The 16,489-nt window shown below is 47.9% G+C and overlaps 1 protein-coding gene across 1 annotated transcript in view; it reads right to left on the bottom strand.

Moving 5' to 3' along the window:
* Positions 1 to 16,489, bottom strand: part of Slc6a11 (solute carrier family 6 member 11) — a 113,441-nt gene that overhangs the window by 92,852 nt on the left and 4,100 nt on the right. Inside the window, exon 4 of the mRNA XM_006994997.4 lies at positions 13,228 to 13,318. Coding sequence (XP_006995059.3) covers positions 13,228 to 13,318 — 91 coding nt within the window. The remainder of the gene's footprint in view (positions 1 to 13,227; positions 13,319 to 16,489) is intronic.

Raw genomic sequence — 16,489 nt, 5'->3', positions numbered from 1 at the left:
GAGGCACATACCACTGTGCCTGAGATACAGCGGGAAGCTGACGATATCTCAGGTGCAGAAGAGAAGAGTGAGCAGTCGCAGGAGGACGCAGGTGGGGACCAGAGGCTCTGGCTCACCCTGAGAGGTACCGCAGACAAGCCCCTTAGTCTCTGACCTCTCTATGCCCTGTGACATGCATGGCAGATGTCAGCCTTGCAATCATTCTCTGAGCAGGTGGGTGGAAGGAAGGGGCAGGGTTAGATAGCTCTGTGTGGTAGCAGGGTACACAGTTGGGGCTACCTGGAAGTGAACCCCTTTTACTACTGTAGCCACCAGGATGTAAAAGGGGGCCTATACAGCAGCTGGCTCCTTCCCATTATGTGTGTGTCAGTTAAAATTGCCAGTGGCCTCCTGGCTAACTTCAGATGTATTTTTTTGCCTGAATGGTCACACATGTACAGCAAGAATAGACCCCGACTCTGCAGAGTTTATCAAGGCTGGTTTCTACTGCTGCTGCACAAAGGCTGGGCCGGCAGCTGCAAGTAGCAAGCCCAAGGCAATAAGTCCTGCTGCTAGCCCTGAGGCCCAGGTCTCTGGATCCCCACATCACACCATGGCATCAAACAGCTTTTCACAGCATTCTGTACAAGCAATGTCTGACCCTCAGTGGGGCTTTCAGTGTGGGGCTCAGACGATGTCAGAACACAAATTGGTCCTTCTTGAGATGGGGCTCTGGGTCAGGAGACAGTTCTGGTGGGGATGGCTGAGGACAGATAGTTTCATATGGTGTACAAGAGCAAACAGAGGTTCCCCTCGGTCCTTCTCTGCACCTCAAACGCCACTGGCACTAGAATGGAGGGCTGGCTCCATTTGGAGATTTGTGGGGGCCAGCAGGGAGGTTCTGTTGGACATGAGGAAGCCAGACCAGTAGATTTTGGCAAGAATCTTCCACCTTCGGTAGCACAAGAAACCGGGGGTAGGAAGAGAGTGAATTGTTAGTGGTGTGATCTCTTAGGGGCTGGCGAGCAATATGTGATTTACAATCTACTATAGAAACACAGACCTACTGCATTTGAGTTGCTAAAAACTCCATTCACCATTGTTGTAACCAGTTAAATATTCAATAGTTTGAATAAAGAGGCCACAACCTGCTGTAACAATGAAGAGCCACTTTGGTTTGAGCTGGCAAGTGTCTTGACCCCTTCCCTCTTCTCCTCAGCTGTATTCAAGGGTCCCCAGTGCCTCACTGAGGGGGCAATGACAAGCAGGCTCCTTCCTGGGACACATGAGGTCTTCTGCACACACAGGGCCTGTAGGAGCAGAGAGCAGGTGCTCGCAGGGGGGAGCCAATGATGGACCAACTTTGGGGTTCAGGTCCATGAGTTGAGGCAAAGCCCCTATGTTGGTTAATGGGAAGATAGAGATTTGTCTTCTGCCTACCTCTTGGGCCTGACTGCAGAATTAAATGAGTTAATATTAACAAGAATGAGATAATAAGTAAATATTAGTATGATGGGGTTAGGGCTCTAAGTGGGACTGTCACACAAGCAAAGAGAATCATGACTGACAGCTTATTCACCAGTATCATGAGTCCTGCTTTTATTATAAGATAACTATGCTGCTAGTTGCAACTGGAAAATTCAAATACTATGAAAGAGCAGAGCTCAGAAAAGCAAAACTCTGTTACTATCTACTCCCTTTCTCCATGTTCTACTTCTGGGTGGTCTGCAGGTAAATGACATCTTGTGTACCCTCCCAGACATGTCTATGGGGATAAGGGGGTGTGTATTTTCAAGCATACATAAACACAAGTGGAGCACCCCCAATCTGAAAACTTGAAATATGAATTGCTCTTAAATCTTAAACTCTCTCTCTCTTGCTCTTTACGCAGGTGTGTGTGTGTGTGTGTGTGTGTGTGTGTGTGTGTGTGTGTGTGTGTACATAAACACATGAGTATATGCAATGCTCATGAGTGTGGGGGGGCATATGTGTGTGGGCATATGTGTGTGCAGGTACTCATGAATGTGTGTTTGCATGTATGTGGCAGCCACAGGTTGATGTCTGGTATCTTCCTTGATCATTCTCCATTTTTTTTTTTTAAATTAGGCGGGGTCTCTGGCTGAACTCAGAGCTAACCAATCAAATGTAGCCACCCTGCTTGCCCAGGGATCCCCTGTCTCAACTTCCCAAGTGTTAAGAGTATACGCCGGCTAGCATGTCCACCCATCTTTTATGTGCCTTGAAGCTAAGGTCCTCAGCATTTGATGCACTGAGCTATCACCCTAGACCCATATGAAACTTTCTGAACACCAGAATTCCACAGTAGACCTTATATGACAACTTGCAATTGAAAAGCCAGCACTCAAAACAACACCATCAAACTACCCTTAGGTTGTGGATTGAGTACATCTTCATAATAAATAATTTCATATTTAGACTCTGGTCCCATTACTAATCAATATGGCTATCCAGAGACTCCAGAAGCCAAGGAAGAGGGGGGCCATTTCAGATGACAGCTCTTCAGCCTGCATATGCCTCTCACTCTCCACACCTCACCCCTCCTCACCCCAACAGCAGCTCCCCTGTGCCAACACCTTTCCTGCCTCGCTTTTTATAGCTGCTGCGTAATTCCACTCATGGGACATTTCACATGTGGTTTTGTCATCTTTCTTTCTTTTTTTCACCATCACAAGTGGTGCTTCCATGGGCACGCTTGGGCTATGTGTAACTAGTGTGGACACACCCCAGAAAAGGCTTTCAGAAATGGGACAAAGCATTTGTACAGCCCCAAAGCTGGTACCTGTAAGAACTGGCTCCTTGTGTTGTCAAACAAAAGAAACAAATCCTGAGTTCTAGATAATTTGGAGCCTCCCATGAGTCTCTATTGGGAAAGAGCCACCCAGGATGTGATGGGTGAGGTCAGAAGACATCTGACAGCATGGGGCGGCACTGGCGGAGCCTTAGTAAGTCAGGAGCGCAGGCCTGTCATTTATATCAGGAATCAGCACAGCGGAGCAGAAAAAACACCACACTCCAAGATGGCTTCCGTTACTGTTTTTCCAACAGTTGAGGACAGTCCTACCGGAGATGGGCAGAAGTCAGCTTCCTGCACCTAGGCCACACCCAGCACCTCCAGGGTGCAGGGCAGAGCTCTGTCTTATTCCCAGAGCCACAAGGTGGGCTCTTTCAGGACAATCTACAGGATAATTTCCAACCATTCATAAAGGGACTAGGTCCAGACAAACTTAGGGCCTGTGCTGGGCAGGTGTTTTGTCAACTTGATACAAGCTAGAGTCACTGGAGAAGTAGGAGCCTCAGTTGAGGAAACGCCCCCATCAACTGGCCTGTAGGTGAGTCTGTGGGGGCGTTTTCTTGATGAATGATTGATGTAGGAGGACCCAGCTCCCCATGGGTGGGCAGGTGGTCCTGGGTTGTATGAAAAAGACTGAGCAAGCCATGAAAACAGGCCAGTAAGCTACACTCCTCCATGGCCTGGCCTCACTTCCTGCTTGAGGACCTGCTCCAATTTCCCTCCGTGATGGACTGTACTCAGGACACACAGTCTAAACAAACCCTCCCCCCCCCACCCCAAGTAGTTTTTCTTTATTATAGCAACAGGAAGCAGACTATGGCAGGGCCTCTCTTGGGGTCTATCGGGAAAGGTCCATCTTGCATGTGAGGTCTGTGGGTCAGTCTCAGAACACACCATATCCTCCATAGTGGGGCCCCATCCTGTGCTCCTCCTCTGGCCTCAGAACTTGTCCCTGACATCTAAGGTTGTCATTCCACTTCCTTCAGGTCCCTGCTCAAATGCCACCCACACCAAGAGCCCCACCCCAACACTGACTCTCACAATTCCTTTAGCCTGCTGGTGTTTTCTATGACTTAACTGGGGCACTTTTCATTTGGTTTCATTCAAGATGTACCCCAGGACCTCCACTGACATCAGGTATAGAGCAAGCTTTCTCTGAAGCATGGCAGCTTCCCCTTATCCAGAGAACAGATGTTTCAAGATCCCCAGTGGTTGCCTGAAAACACACAGTACGAATCCTTTATATACACCATACTTTCCCCATACATCTAAATGTACAATGAAGTCACATTTATAAAGCGGCACAGGGAGAGACTGCAAAGGTCCTGGCCACCTGAGTGGACATGTTGTCCCTTGGGAGGCTAGTGCAGGATTGTGAATTCCAAGTCAACTTGAAAATCAACCAATTCCAACAAATTAGAAATTTGACGCCAGCCTAGGCTAAAGAGAGAAACTTCTCCCTAACACACATATACACACCCTGGGTGGAGAAGTTGATTTACTTTTTCTGTAAATAAAGCATTTACTGATTCCTCTTCAGCATATCTAAAACTCCAGCATCACTCTTTCATGCTTGGGCCATTATCAAATAAAATAAAAGTCACCTGAACACAAGCACCTTCATATCACCACAGCATCTGATCAAGATGCCACAAGTGACTGACAGGCTGGCAGCGTATACAGCATGGACATACCAGGAAGAGAGAGAGAGATAGTGGGAAGTGAACGAGGATGACACCTCTGCAATCAATCAATCAGTCAATCTCTCTCTCCCTCTCTCACCCCCTCCACCCCAAGACAAACGACATCTCAGCCAGAAGAAGCAGTACAAGATTTCATCTTTCTGTCTTGATAGGGGGTGGTATTATGGGGTTAGGGAGAAACCTGGTGCCAGGGAAACTTGCGGGAATCCACAAGGATGACCCCAGCTAAGACTCCTAGCAACAGTGGAGAGGGTGCCTGAGCTGGCCAGCTCCTGTAATCAGATTGGTGACTACCCTAATTGTCATCATAGAACCTACATCCAGTGACTGATGGAAGCAGATGCAGAGATCCACAGTTGAGCACTGGGCCAAGTTCCTGGAGTCCTGTTAAAGTGAGGGAGAAGGGATTGTATGGGCCAGGGGGGTCAAGGTCATGACGGGGAACCCACAGAGGCAGCTGACCTGAGCTGGTGGGAGCTTATGAATCTAGACTGACAGCTAAGGAGCCTGCATGGGACCAACCTAGACCCTCTGCATGTGGGTGACATTGTGTGGTTTGGTCTGTTTGTGGGGCTCCTAGCAGTTGGATCAGGATCTGTCCCTGGCACTTGAACTGACTTTGGGAACCCATTCCCCATGCTGGGTTGCCTCACCCAGCCTTGACACAAGGGAGGAGCTTGGTCCTGCCTCAACTTGATGTGCCATGCTTTGTTCATGCCCATGGGAGGCCTGCCCCGTTCTAGACAGAGACAGAGAAGTGGATGGGGGAGGTGGGTGCCATAGATAGGAGGGGGAGGGATGGGAGGAGAGGAGGGAGGGGAAACTGTGGTCAGTATGTAAAATAAATGAAAAAAGTTTAATAAAAAAAGATACTCTCGGCCGGGCGTGGTGGCGCACGCCTTTAATCCCAGCACTAGGAGGCAGAGGCAGGGGGATCTCTGTGAGTTTGAGGCCAGCCTGGACTACAGAGTGAGTTCCAGGAAAGGTGCAAAGCCACACAGAGAAACTCTGTCTCAAAAAACCAAAAAAACAAACGAACAAAAAAAAAAAAAGATATTCTCTCTCTCACACACACACACACCCAGTAAAAAGATTTCATCTTACTACTCAAACAGTATGAAATTGAAAACACATGGACATGAATTAATTTGTTTCTGGAATTTCCCATTTGGTATTTTTGATGGGCTGCGCAGGGAAGGAGGTAACTACTGGAGAACTGATGCTCCGCCATCCTCAGCCTCTCTTCACCGAAGGCCACAAGCCCCTCCGACAGACCTCAGTATCCGTCGGTGTCACGCCTTCCTCCTGCTCTCCAGTCAACCACGTGGACTCCTAATCACCTTTCAACGCCCAGCTTTGGTCAGCACCAACACCTTCAGGAAGCCAGTCCCACAAGCTGGACAGGCAAGCTCCCTGTCCCTGGCTCTGTGCCAGCATCCCACAGATCATTTTCACGTACTCAGAAACTCCAACCCATCTCACTTCCTGGCGTCCTCCTCTAGGTTGGGTGCTTCTCATGTCTCTGGGTACAGATGTGGTAAGCACACCCTGGAGAAGTTTGGAAAATGTTAAAGCTGTTTATTGAGGGTGGACCACATGGTAGGTGCTCTGTAAACATTGTCTCATTTGATGCTAACGTGATACATTCAGCTGTGTACAAAGGAACACACAGGCTTCTAGAGGCCACACAAGTCGTCCAGGGGCACACCCATTGTGGGAAGAGAAAGCGATGACTCCAGGTTAGCCACAGCACCTACCCACTGAGATCTATACTGCAGCCCCAGGCATGGCAGGGTGATGGGTGGGGGTGGAACAGGGTCAGTGAGCAGATGGTACCACAGTGTTCAGTTCTGCCTAGGAATATGGTCTGGGATCCTTCTGCCCCTGAAGCAGGGGTATGGTATAAAGGCTTCTTCAGGCCATAGGCTGGCTGTAGAGGTGTTTGCAGCTCAGGTCCAGCCACTAGTCTGCCCCAGCAGAGGTGGCCAAAAGGAACACTGTGGCTCAGTGTGCCAGTCATTTGGAACTTGGGAACCTCAATTGATAAAATGCTTCCATAAGATCAGACTGCAGGCAAGCCTATAGGGCATGTTCTTAATTAGTGATTGGCATGGGAGGGCCCAGTCCAGTGTAAATAAGTTCTATATGAAAGCAGGCTGAACAAGTCATAAGGAACAAGGCAGTGAGCAGCACTCTACCATGGCCTGGACGTCAGCTCTTTCCTCTAGGTTCCTGCCCTGTTTGAGTGCCCATCCTGACTTGTTTTGATGATGGACTGTGATGTAGAAGTGTCAGCCAAATAAATGCCTCCCTCTTCAACTTTTGATCATCATGCTTCATCATAGCAATAGTAGCTCTAACTAGAACACCTAATAAACAGGAGCTAAACAGTGTGTCTGCCCACAGCCCACCCAGGGTCTCATGTCCCACTCTTGTAAGTATCCTCATAGCCACCCAGACAGTAAGACAAGGAACCAGGAGACCCCCCCTGCCCCCCCCCCCCCCCCGTGATGGCTTGGATCTTCAATGCCCCTGTAAAGGCTTAACACCCAGTAATGGCACTGGGGAGGTCATGGGAGCCTTAGGAAGGTGAGCCTACAAGGGGAAGGATGTTAGAACAACACAGAGTGTATGCCTGTGAAGCTCACACTGTAACCTCGTCCCCTTCCTGTCTCTGTCCACTTCCCAGCTGCCATGAGGTGGGCCACCTCCTCTGTCACTTGCTCCCATGATGCAATACGCCATCATGGGCCCAAACAGGACCAACTGAACAAGACTGAAACTTGTGAAACCATGAGCAGAAATAGACCTTCCCCCTCCTTGAAACTCTTTACCTGGGGTGTTTTGTCACATCGAGGAATGCTGACTAGCTCAGGTCCCCATTTCACAGGTGGAAGAGCCACTCACAAATATTCCATCTGTGCAGCAGACCTGTCCACACAGCTCAGTGTAGGGGAGGTGTCATGGCCTCCAACATTGCCAGGTGGAGTTACCCACTTCCAACTTCCAGCTGGAATGGAAGGGGCTATGCGACATGCACCCATCCATTTGCTCACTATTGCATTCACTGATGTTGACAATGCTTTCTAAGCACCTCAAATGTGCTGGCAAAGAGCAGTGAACAAGGGACACAGACTGAGCCAGCATGGAGCTTACCTACCCTGAAGACGGAGGGCAATGAGCCAGTTCGCAGATGCAGGAGTTCAGAAAAGAGCTATGCAGAGAGAAAGCTGAGGGAACTCATTCCACTGTGCCACTCAAGAGGGAGTTGACAGCTGAGTTAAGACTCTGTGAAAACACAGGGCCAGACACAGGCAAAGGAAGGGCAAAAGCTGGGAGAGTGGGTGACCCTGGTACAGGCCAGGGCACATATGGATGGGCCGGGACAAAAGCCAGCCACAGGAGGAGCCTTGATTTCTGCCCAAAGATGAAGAATTAAGATATCTGTGGGGCTTTTCAAAGCACAAAGGAAACACACCTGCAGTAAAGATAATCCAGAAAGACAAGGCTGGGTCCCGAATAAAGAAACGGAGCTGCAAACCCTCAGAGCCTAACTCCAGCCCAGCACAAAGCATGTGCTAGGACATGTTCCTCACATGGGCTCCTGCGCAGAGTGATTGTAAGTATACCCAAGGTGAGTCTGAGGTTGCTCCTAAAACCCAGGGACTAGGGAGAATGAAGGCATTGAGACAGAGAAGTGAACACAAGGCCCATCTAACGTTGTCAAGCTCATTCCCACCAGAGGACGCAGGCTCAAGATTAGAAGTGCAGACATATTTAGATAAGCACACGGACTTGATGCATAATGGTTACTAAGGGAAACCACCATGGCCCGATTTTGAAATGTGACATTAGAGAGACAAGCTGTCCCACCCTACAAGCCCCTGCCAGAGTCAGAACCAGGACAGATGTAGGGTCTGGCTTGTCTTGTTGGCTGAGTGAGTGAGTCATTTCAAATACATTCTGAAAAGGAAAAGGAAATTTTTAAAAATGGGCTTGATGTGGGTTGGGCTAGAAGCCCTCAGCAATGTGAAGCCATGCCAGTTATGAGCAGGGAAGCAGCTACTTTTTGTGGATTTGATGGTCATCTGTGGGTTGTTTCACTTGTGTATTAGAGATTGGCATCCGTCATCTCTGCCCTCCCCCAGATACAGTATTTTTCTTCCATGCGGCAAGAAACAGGCATTTGTAGAATGAATGAACCAGCAGGCAGCCCAAGTCAATGCTTTAACCGAGCCTGGTGGCCCTGGTGTGAAGAACAGGGACACACAAAAGAAAGAGGCCAGGAAGCATGGTGGAGTGATAGCTCTGGGGAAACTGACCTGATACTCAAGGACTGCCAGGTGAAGAACTAGAAGGTTCTTCCCAGAGCCCTGGGATCAACTATCAGCTCAAAGCAAGAAAGAACCATCAGATCACTCCCCAGCATGGGTTCAGTGGAATGTTCATGACGTCCAGGGCACACTGTAGAGAGGTGAGTCTAAATGGCTCCAGTGAATACAAGACGCTTGGGCATCTGGGTTGATCAAAGGTACACAGATGGTCCCATCAAATGGCACAGCCATCAGCTCTCCTCAAATTCCTTGGCTTTTCTCAGATCTTCACAGGATGATGGGAACCCTCACCCAGTCTCTGGGTGCTCCAAGCTCTCTTCTGAGAAGATGAATTGTTAGGGGTGCGACCAGAGGTACCTGAGGAAGTACTGTCAGTACCCAGAAATCAGGAGTGCATAGACAATACAGACACACTGAAGAGATGCTGTCTCCCACGGCCGTTCACCTGGAGTGACCAGGCAGCTGGAAAAGGTTGGTGTTCTGGTGTGTAGTGAAGACATTGCACAGTGGTGCTGGAAGGGATGGGTGCTGATGGATAAGAAGCTCAGTGAAGGGTGGGTTCCTTCCAGGTCCTCCTTGCTCCTTCTCATGTAGGGTTGGCTGTACTGTACCAACTGCCTGCCTTCCTACTCATCCTCTTGATCCTCACTGAGAGCCTTCCCAAGCCTGGCAGTGGTCACATTGACTGAGAAGCACAGACTGTGGGCAAACACATTGCACATACGGTGACTTGGGCTGGCAAGGTGGCTCCATGGGTAAAGGCACCTGCCAGCAAGCCTGAAGACATGAATTCAATCTCTAAGAGCCACATGGTGGAAAGAGAGAACCAACTCCCCCAAATTGTCCTCTGACCTCCACACATGCAACTGTAGCATGTATGTATTCCCTTAAAAATGAATATTAATACAAGGAAAACTAGGGATTACACATAAGTTACAAAAGGAAAACATACAGGGCCTTACACAGATATCATGTCTTGTTTTAGGTTGAGTTCCCTAAAAAATACACATTTTTTTTTCATAGACCTTTAACCAACACAAGCCCCTGTATACTTTTCCAGGGAACCCCAGCCCAGCGTGGTTGGGAAAAACCCTCCTGTCTCACGCAGAAGCAAAGCCTTCTCCCTAGCACATACCTTTCAGAGGCTCCTTTTTGAGACTAACTGACTAGGCAGATGTTATTGGTTCAGATGCTAATTGCTCCAAAGGCCACAAATGAAAGGCATTTAAAAGACCCAAATAAATGAAGAGTTGGTTGAAGTATCTCCACAGACCGAAAGCTCAATACAGGAGAGGCGACTTTCTCCAAATTAAGCAACAGGTCAACAGACTTTCACCCCAATTCCCACAAAGTTGTTTTCATTTAGTTCTTGTTGCTTAGGTGAAACAATTTGATTCTGAAATTCATCTGGAACAGTAAGACCATTTTGGAAATGAACAAAGCATGACCAGGTTAAGGTCATATCAATAACACAGGGAGAAACATCTATACAGAGACAAAAAGACCAACTACATGGCAAAGAAAAGTGCTCTTAGGAAATCATGTCTCATGGGGAAGACTGTGCATTGGCTAAGAAGGGGTGATGGATGGGTAACTGTTGAAGAAATCCAATATTCACCTAAAAGCAAAAGCTCCATTTCCACCTTATACCACACATGGTGTTCCTAAATGTGAGAAAACCAAAACTTTAAAACTCCTGGGAGAAAATACAGAAACTGTTCAACTTTGGGGGAGGAAAACCATCCTAAATAAGGGGCCAACTGTACCGGCCCCAAAGGAGAAGCTGGTGCATACAATGTCAGTACAATGGACAATTCTGTACACCATAAGAAAGAAGAACTACACACTGAGAAAAGATCCTATAGCAAAGAAAATCATATTTTAAAAAGTATAAAGAATGTTTGTCTGTAAGAAAACACAACCCAGAGAAAGACAGGAGCCTGAAGTTTATGGGTGATAACATCAAAATTATGAAAATATGATCACCTCACCAGTAATTAGAGAAATGCAAGTTTAAAATAGTGAAATCCCATTTCACACTCATTACCCAGTAGAAATAAAACCTGACTGGAGAGGCAGAAGCAGGGGGGGTTGCTACAAGTTCAAGTGCAGCATGGTCTACATAGCAAGTTTCAGACCAACCAGGGTTATACAGCAAGACCCTGCCTGAAAAAAACAAAATGAAGAGAGCCTAAACCTCTTGCTCAGATTAAGTGCTGCACAGAATGTAGAACATTCACTTGGGACTGGAAAGATGACTCAATGGTTAAGAGCACATATTGCTCTTGTAGAGGACCTGGGTTCGATTCCCAGGACCCACATGGCTGGTCACAATGATCTGTAACTCCAGCTCCAGGAGATCTGACGCCACCTTCTGGCCTCTGCAGGCACTGCATGCATGAGATGCAGAGACATACAAACACGCAAAGTACCTACACACAAAATAAAATAATCTTACAAAAAAAAAAAAAAAAGCATCACTGGAAAAAATAGTAGAGCAGCAGAGATTCTTACAAGCTGATATTTAGGATGCACATAAGAGCAATCTCTACAGTATCTGATAGAACAGGTGCCATGCATGGCCCACATCCCAGCAGTCAGACTTTGACGCACGATTTAGATGCATTCCCTTACAGTATGGGTTGGAGGGTAAAACCCCAATGTAACAGCATTGAAAGGAGGCTTATGGGGATGGATCTGGATTGTTCCCATGGGCCCAACAGAGATTCCTAAGGAAAAGCTGGATTTGGACCCTTGGTTCCTCTCTTGCCTTTCTGCCTTCCACCATGGGAACTCTTACCAAGCACTAGCCTGTCCACCCTGGACTTCCAAACTCTACAAGTCTAGGAAATAAACCTCTCTTCTTTATAAGTCACCCAGTCCTGGGTATTTTGTAACAGTAATATAAAACAGACTAAGATGGGCTTGCAGATTAGAAACCACCAAGAAAGCACAGTTAGTTCAACCACTGTGGTGATGGCTAACAGTCTAACCCCATCAAGAAGACTTGCAAATACAAGGTAGTCTAACCCCATCAAGAAGACTTGCAAATACAAGGTAATCATTCACACAGAGCAACATGATTAAGGGTGTGTGTGTGTAAAGAAGCCAGAATCCTTATATCAATATAGACTCATCTTGAAATGACTGCTGAGAAAAGAAACAAAGTCGAAACGAAATGTAAGGCTTGGATACTAGTCCTGGGAACGTTTACAGTAAGTAAGGGGCCTCTGTTCTATTCCAGGCACATATGTAAGCAGAATAAATGTAAAGACAGGAGAATGATGAATCTAAATTCAGCCAGACTTCTGAAGGGAAGGAAACAAATGGTATCCAACACACATTAAAATCGCTCAAAACCCCCCATTCATCCCCATGTTACTATTTCTTTTCTTTTTTATTATTTTTTTCCAAGACAGGGTTTCTCTGTGTAGCTGTCCTGGATCTCCTTCTGTAGACCAGGCTGGCCTCAAACTCACAGAGATCTGCCTGGCTCTGCTTCCTGAGTGCTTTTAAAGGCGTGTGCCACCACCGCCTGGCCATGTTACTATTTCTAATTAGCCATAAAGTAGGGGAGACTATGCCCATGAAGTCAGGCCTCCGCAGACTGAGAGACCTCGGGGAGCATTTGGTTTAGCTTTCAACATGTACAGAAACCACCTATCTATGCCCGAGCAGAAGGACTCTCTTGCAGCAGAAGTCAGGGCGACTGTATACATCCTGCAGGTTGTGCACCACACACTTCTACAGTGCACGTTTCACAAGGCACCTGGGAATGATGCTCCCCAGGTGTGCATACAGCTTACACAACTGTACCCCTCAGCCTTGTGAGGATCACTTTAGAACTCGGATAAAATTGTCCCCGCTTCTAGGATAAGGGGTGCTCACAACCTTCCGGGTCCATTCAATCTCACATCCGTCTTAAACACATTTGAAACCTGCCTCTCCACACCCTCTTCCCCACTGAAGTGGATCTACTTTTTTACACACTACTTCAGGTACTGAGAGCAAGATAGCCCTCCCCCCACCACCACCGAGACTTCAGCTTTCTAAGGCTAAATATACTCCCGGCTTTGCTTACGGCAACTGAGCACTAGGTTCTTCGCTGTTCGGAATGAATTTTTAAACTGTCTTTTTACCAAGCACTTCCCGCCCTAATAAGCACTAGGCATGCTGACATGTTTTCAGAGAACCAGAACGAGTTCCTCTCAGCTGCTCCTATGGGATGCCCCGGAAGAACGCCCACATACGCTCGCTTCTCCATCGTCAGATGGCCACAGGAGCCAAAAAGTGTGGAATGGAGGGAGTTGGGCTAGGCTTTTCCAGGAGGAGGTGGAGGGTGGGAGGGGATGGGGGGGGGGATAGGGATGAGGACAAGGCCAGCTGATCCTTCACTTACTCCCAGAATTCCATGACCGGGGAGGTGGCGTTCTGCAGGGACACATGGCTGTAGTTGCTGACGTTCAGCTTCTGGAACTCCACACATTTCTCTGAGTGAGAACAAGACAAAACACACAAGGAAATTAAGCTTCATGGGGCTGACCCCGGGGAGTACAAGGCACTGATGGCACAAGCAGGTGGTGTTGGCAAACAGGGGCCAGAGCACAAGAGAATCCAAGATTTGACAACAGTTTCCCTGATGGCCTGCTCTGGTTCTAACAGGAGAAGTGGGAGGAATAGGACCGGACTCTGGTCCTGCCCAGAATCTTACCACATGCTGTCCCTGGCCTCACACCCACACCATCTTCTGGACTTTCTTCTCTTTCTCTGTTTAGCCCTGTCCACAGCCCTGGTCTCTGTTGCTCAGGGACCCTCACCAGAATGAACACAACAGGCCAGTCATCCCCAGGGGCTCTGATGGAGCTGGGGTTCCCATTCGCATAGAGAGAGGTGACTACTGTAAGTCTTATGAAGGGCTGAGGACTGGATGAACTGGCAGGAACCACACACCGAAGGGGTCCTTGGTTCCTTCATCCCCTCACTCATTCTGGTAAGTCTAAAAGTTGGTTATTGAACAACTCTTCCCAGAAATTTGATCACCAAGGAACTCTGCAGCAGAACCATCCCAGTGTCCAGGTCCAGAACAATCCTGAGCTGTTTCCTTCTCCTCCTCCTCCTCCCCCTCCTCCTCCTCTTCCTCCTCCTCCTCCAGAAAGCCTTCCATGACCTCCCTCTCCTGAATTCTAAGTAAATAAGAACCCCAAGACCCTCCAAGGAATCACCTTTTCCAAGTCTTCCCTACGAAGAAAAAGAATCCAAGGAATAGCTGAGATCCCCATGTACAGCCCCCTCCCCTCTGTAAAGCCCACAGCCTGCTAAAGACAGAACCAAGAACAACTCCAGCCAGGACTCCACTGCTGGCTGTGGTTGATTTGGAACCTGTCAGCTACCGTAGACCCTGCATCTGTGGGTACAGCTGCCTGGGCCACTGGGCTGCAGGTTTTCTGGGGCAGAGCCTCCTGCACCAGCTCCTTTAGGGCCCAGGCATCCATCCTGCTCAGGGGCCAGTGATGAGTGGGTGCTGCAACATTAGGCGGCGCCACCTTCTCACAGACGAACCCCAGTTACTCCTGCCACGCGGGCAGGAGCATCTCAGGTGCAGCAGGCATGCATGTTCTGGGCTTTGGAGAAAGGGGATCACAAGGCAGGGGTCTGTGCTCGACTGGGGATAAATGGCCTGGCTGTCTGCTTCATTCTAACTCCTCTTGGCTAGTGCAGCCTTATGCTGAAAGCAGGTGGGTTTGGGCGCCCCAGGGAGTTTATAGTGGAGCCTAGAACCCAACACTGTCAGCAAACTGACTGCATAGACTCCTGCCTGTTTCTTCAATGGCAGTGTCCTTGGCTTTTATCAGACTCCAAAATGGTGCTGCCTAAATATTTTTCCTAAGAGTAAAAAGAAACTGGGTGTGGTGATTCATTCCTGAAGACTCAGCTGAGGGACCTCTGTGAATCTGAAGCCAGCTTGGCCTACAGAGAGTCCCTGTCTCAAAACTAAAAAAAAAAAAAAAAAAAAAAAAAAAAAAAAAAAAAAAAAAAAAAACTAAACCTGGGCAGAATAAAACAAAGCAGGCAGACAGACAGACAGGCACAGACACACACACCACACACTCCCTCAGACATTCAAAACCGATATGTCATTTGTGTTAACATTTATTATGTACAAATAAACAATGGTTATAAACCTGTATGACTGCTCCCACAGCTAGATATGCAAAAGTAAAATTGTAGCAAGTCAATTGCTTCTCGGTCTTTGGTCTAAGATCATATATAACACAAGTTAAAGCCGCCCTGCATCCATCTGTACTCCCAGCACCTGGGCAGGAGAGGCAAGAGGACCAGGAACTCCAGGTCCACCCTGGGCTACACAAGACTCTATCTTAAAGATGGATTAATTGTATAAATGAAATACCAACTAAACTTGGGAACTGATACAATACAAAGCAATACCATACCCTCCCAGGATGCACAGAATAATTCCAGTTGGTGACCATAAACTGCTTTCCTAACAGAAAAGCAGACCCGACAGCAAAGAGGCTGCTGCATATTCCCCCATATTTCCTCAGCCCACCCTTCTGCAAGACCTTCCTCCTCACAGCATGCCTTATAACAACGTGTCTCTATCCTTCCTTTCTTCCTTCCTTCCCTCCTTCCTTCCCTCCTTCCTCCCTTCCTTCTCTCCTTTCTTCCTCCTTCTCTCCCTGCTTCCTTCCTTCTATCCTTTCTTCCTTTTCCAATGTCGGGAATGGAACCCAGGCCCCTGTGCATGCTAGGCCAATTGTTCAGCCACTGAGCCACATATGTCTTGTTGACACATGATTTAAAAATTAAATCTTGAGAAATTACAAACACAGAGTCAAGCAATGGAATCTCCTGAGGGCCCTCGACTGCAGTGGCTGGGGTGGAGATTCAGGACATGTGCAGGTTTGTAGTTTCCTTAGCACACTAACTGTCAGGAATCTAAGAATGTGTCTCTGAATTTTAAACATCTCCATGAGGTTCCTTGCCAAAGGGAGGCTGACTGAACCCTGGGCCTGAAGAGAGCTGGCAACAACTGCCACAGGAGCGACTGGAAGGCGCTTAAGACAAAGTCACAGAGCCTAGAAACTAGACTGTGGTGCTTTCTAGACCTAACACCTGTGGTTGCTCCTCTTAGCATCATACAGTACCTCACTGTATCTCAGCTCTTGGGGTGATAGGCCTCTCCTAGACATAATATAACCATAGGTGATAACATAGATGGATAGGTCAAAGTATGTGTCCCAATTCCAGTCAAAAGGAAGCACCTCGGAGGAGAGCTCTGAGGCCAAGCTTGTCTCAGAAAGGAAGAGTTCTACAATCCATTAGTGATGCCTGCTCTGAGCACAACAATCTCAAAAGGGGTTGGACAGGTATTCTTCTCCTCTTCAAGATTGCCAAAGAAGGTCTGATAGGACGACAGACTAAAAACAAACAGTGTATCAAAGTCAAAGATGACCTAGAAGACTCCCCACTGTTTGGGGTAAGGGGGGGTGTTGTCTTTAGATGTTTAGCTGTTTGAACAAGTAAAGCAAACCAAGTAACTTGGGTGTGATGATGGCACTATGTCATCCATTAGCTACAGCTGCTCCCCAGTCATGGTTGTGACTGCTGCTGTCAAATAGGGAGGTTGCCAGAGAAGTTGG

The sequence above is a fragment of the Peromyscus maniculatus genome, chromosome 3 (assembly GCF_049852395.1).
Source record: "Peromyscus maniculatus bairdii isolate BWxNUB_F1_BW_parent chromosome 3, HU_Pman_BW_mat_3.1, whole genome shotgun sequence".
Classification (NCBI taxonomy): Eukaryota; Metazoa; Chordata; class Mammalia; order Rodentia; family Cricetidae; genus Peromyscus; species Peromyscus maniculatus.
This window is presented reverse-complemented; position numbering and strand designations above follow the sequence as displayed.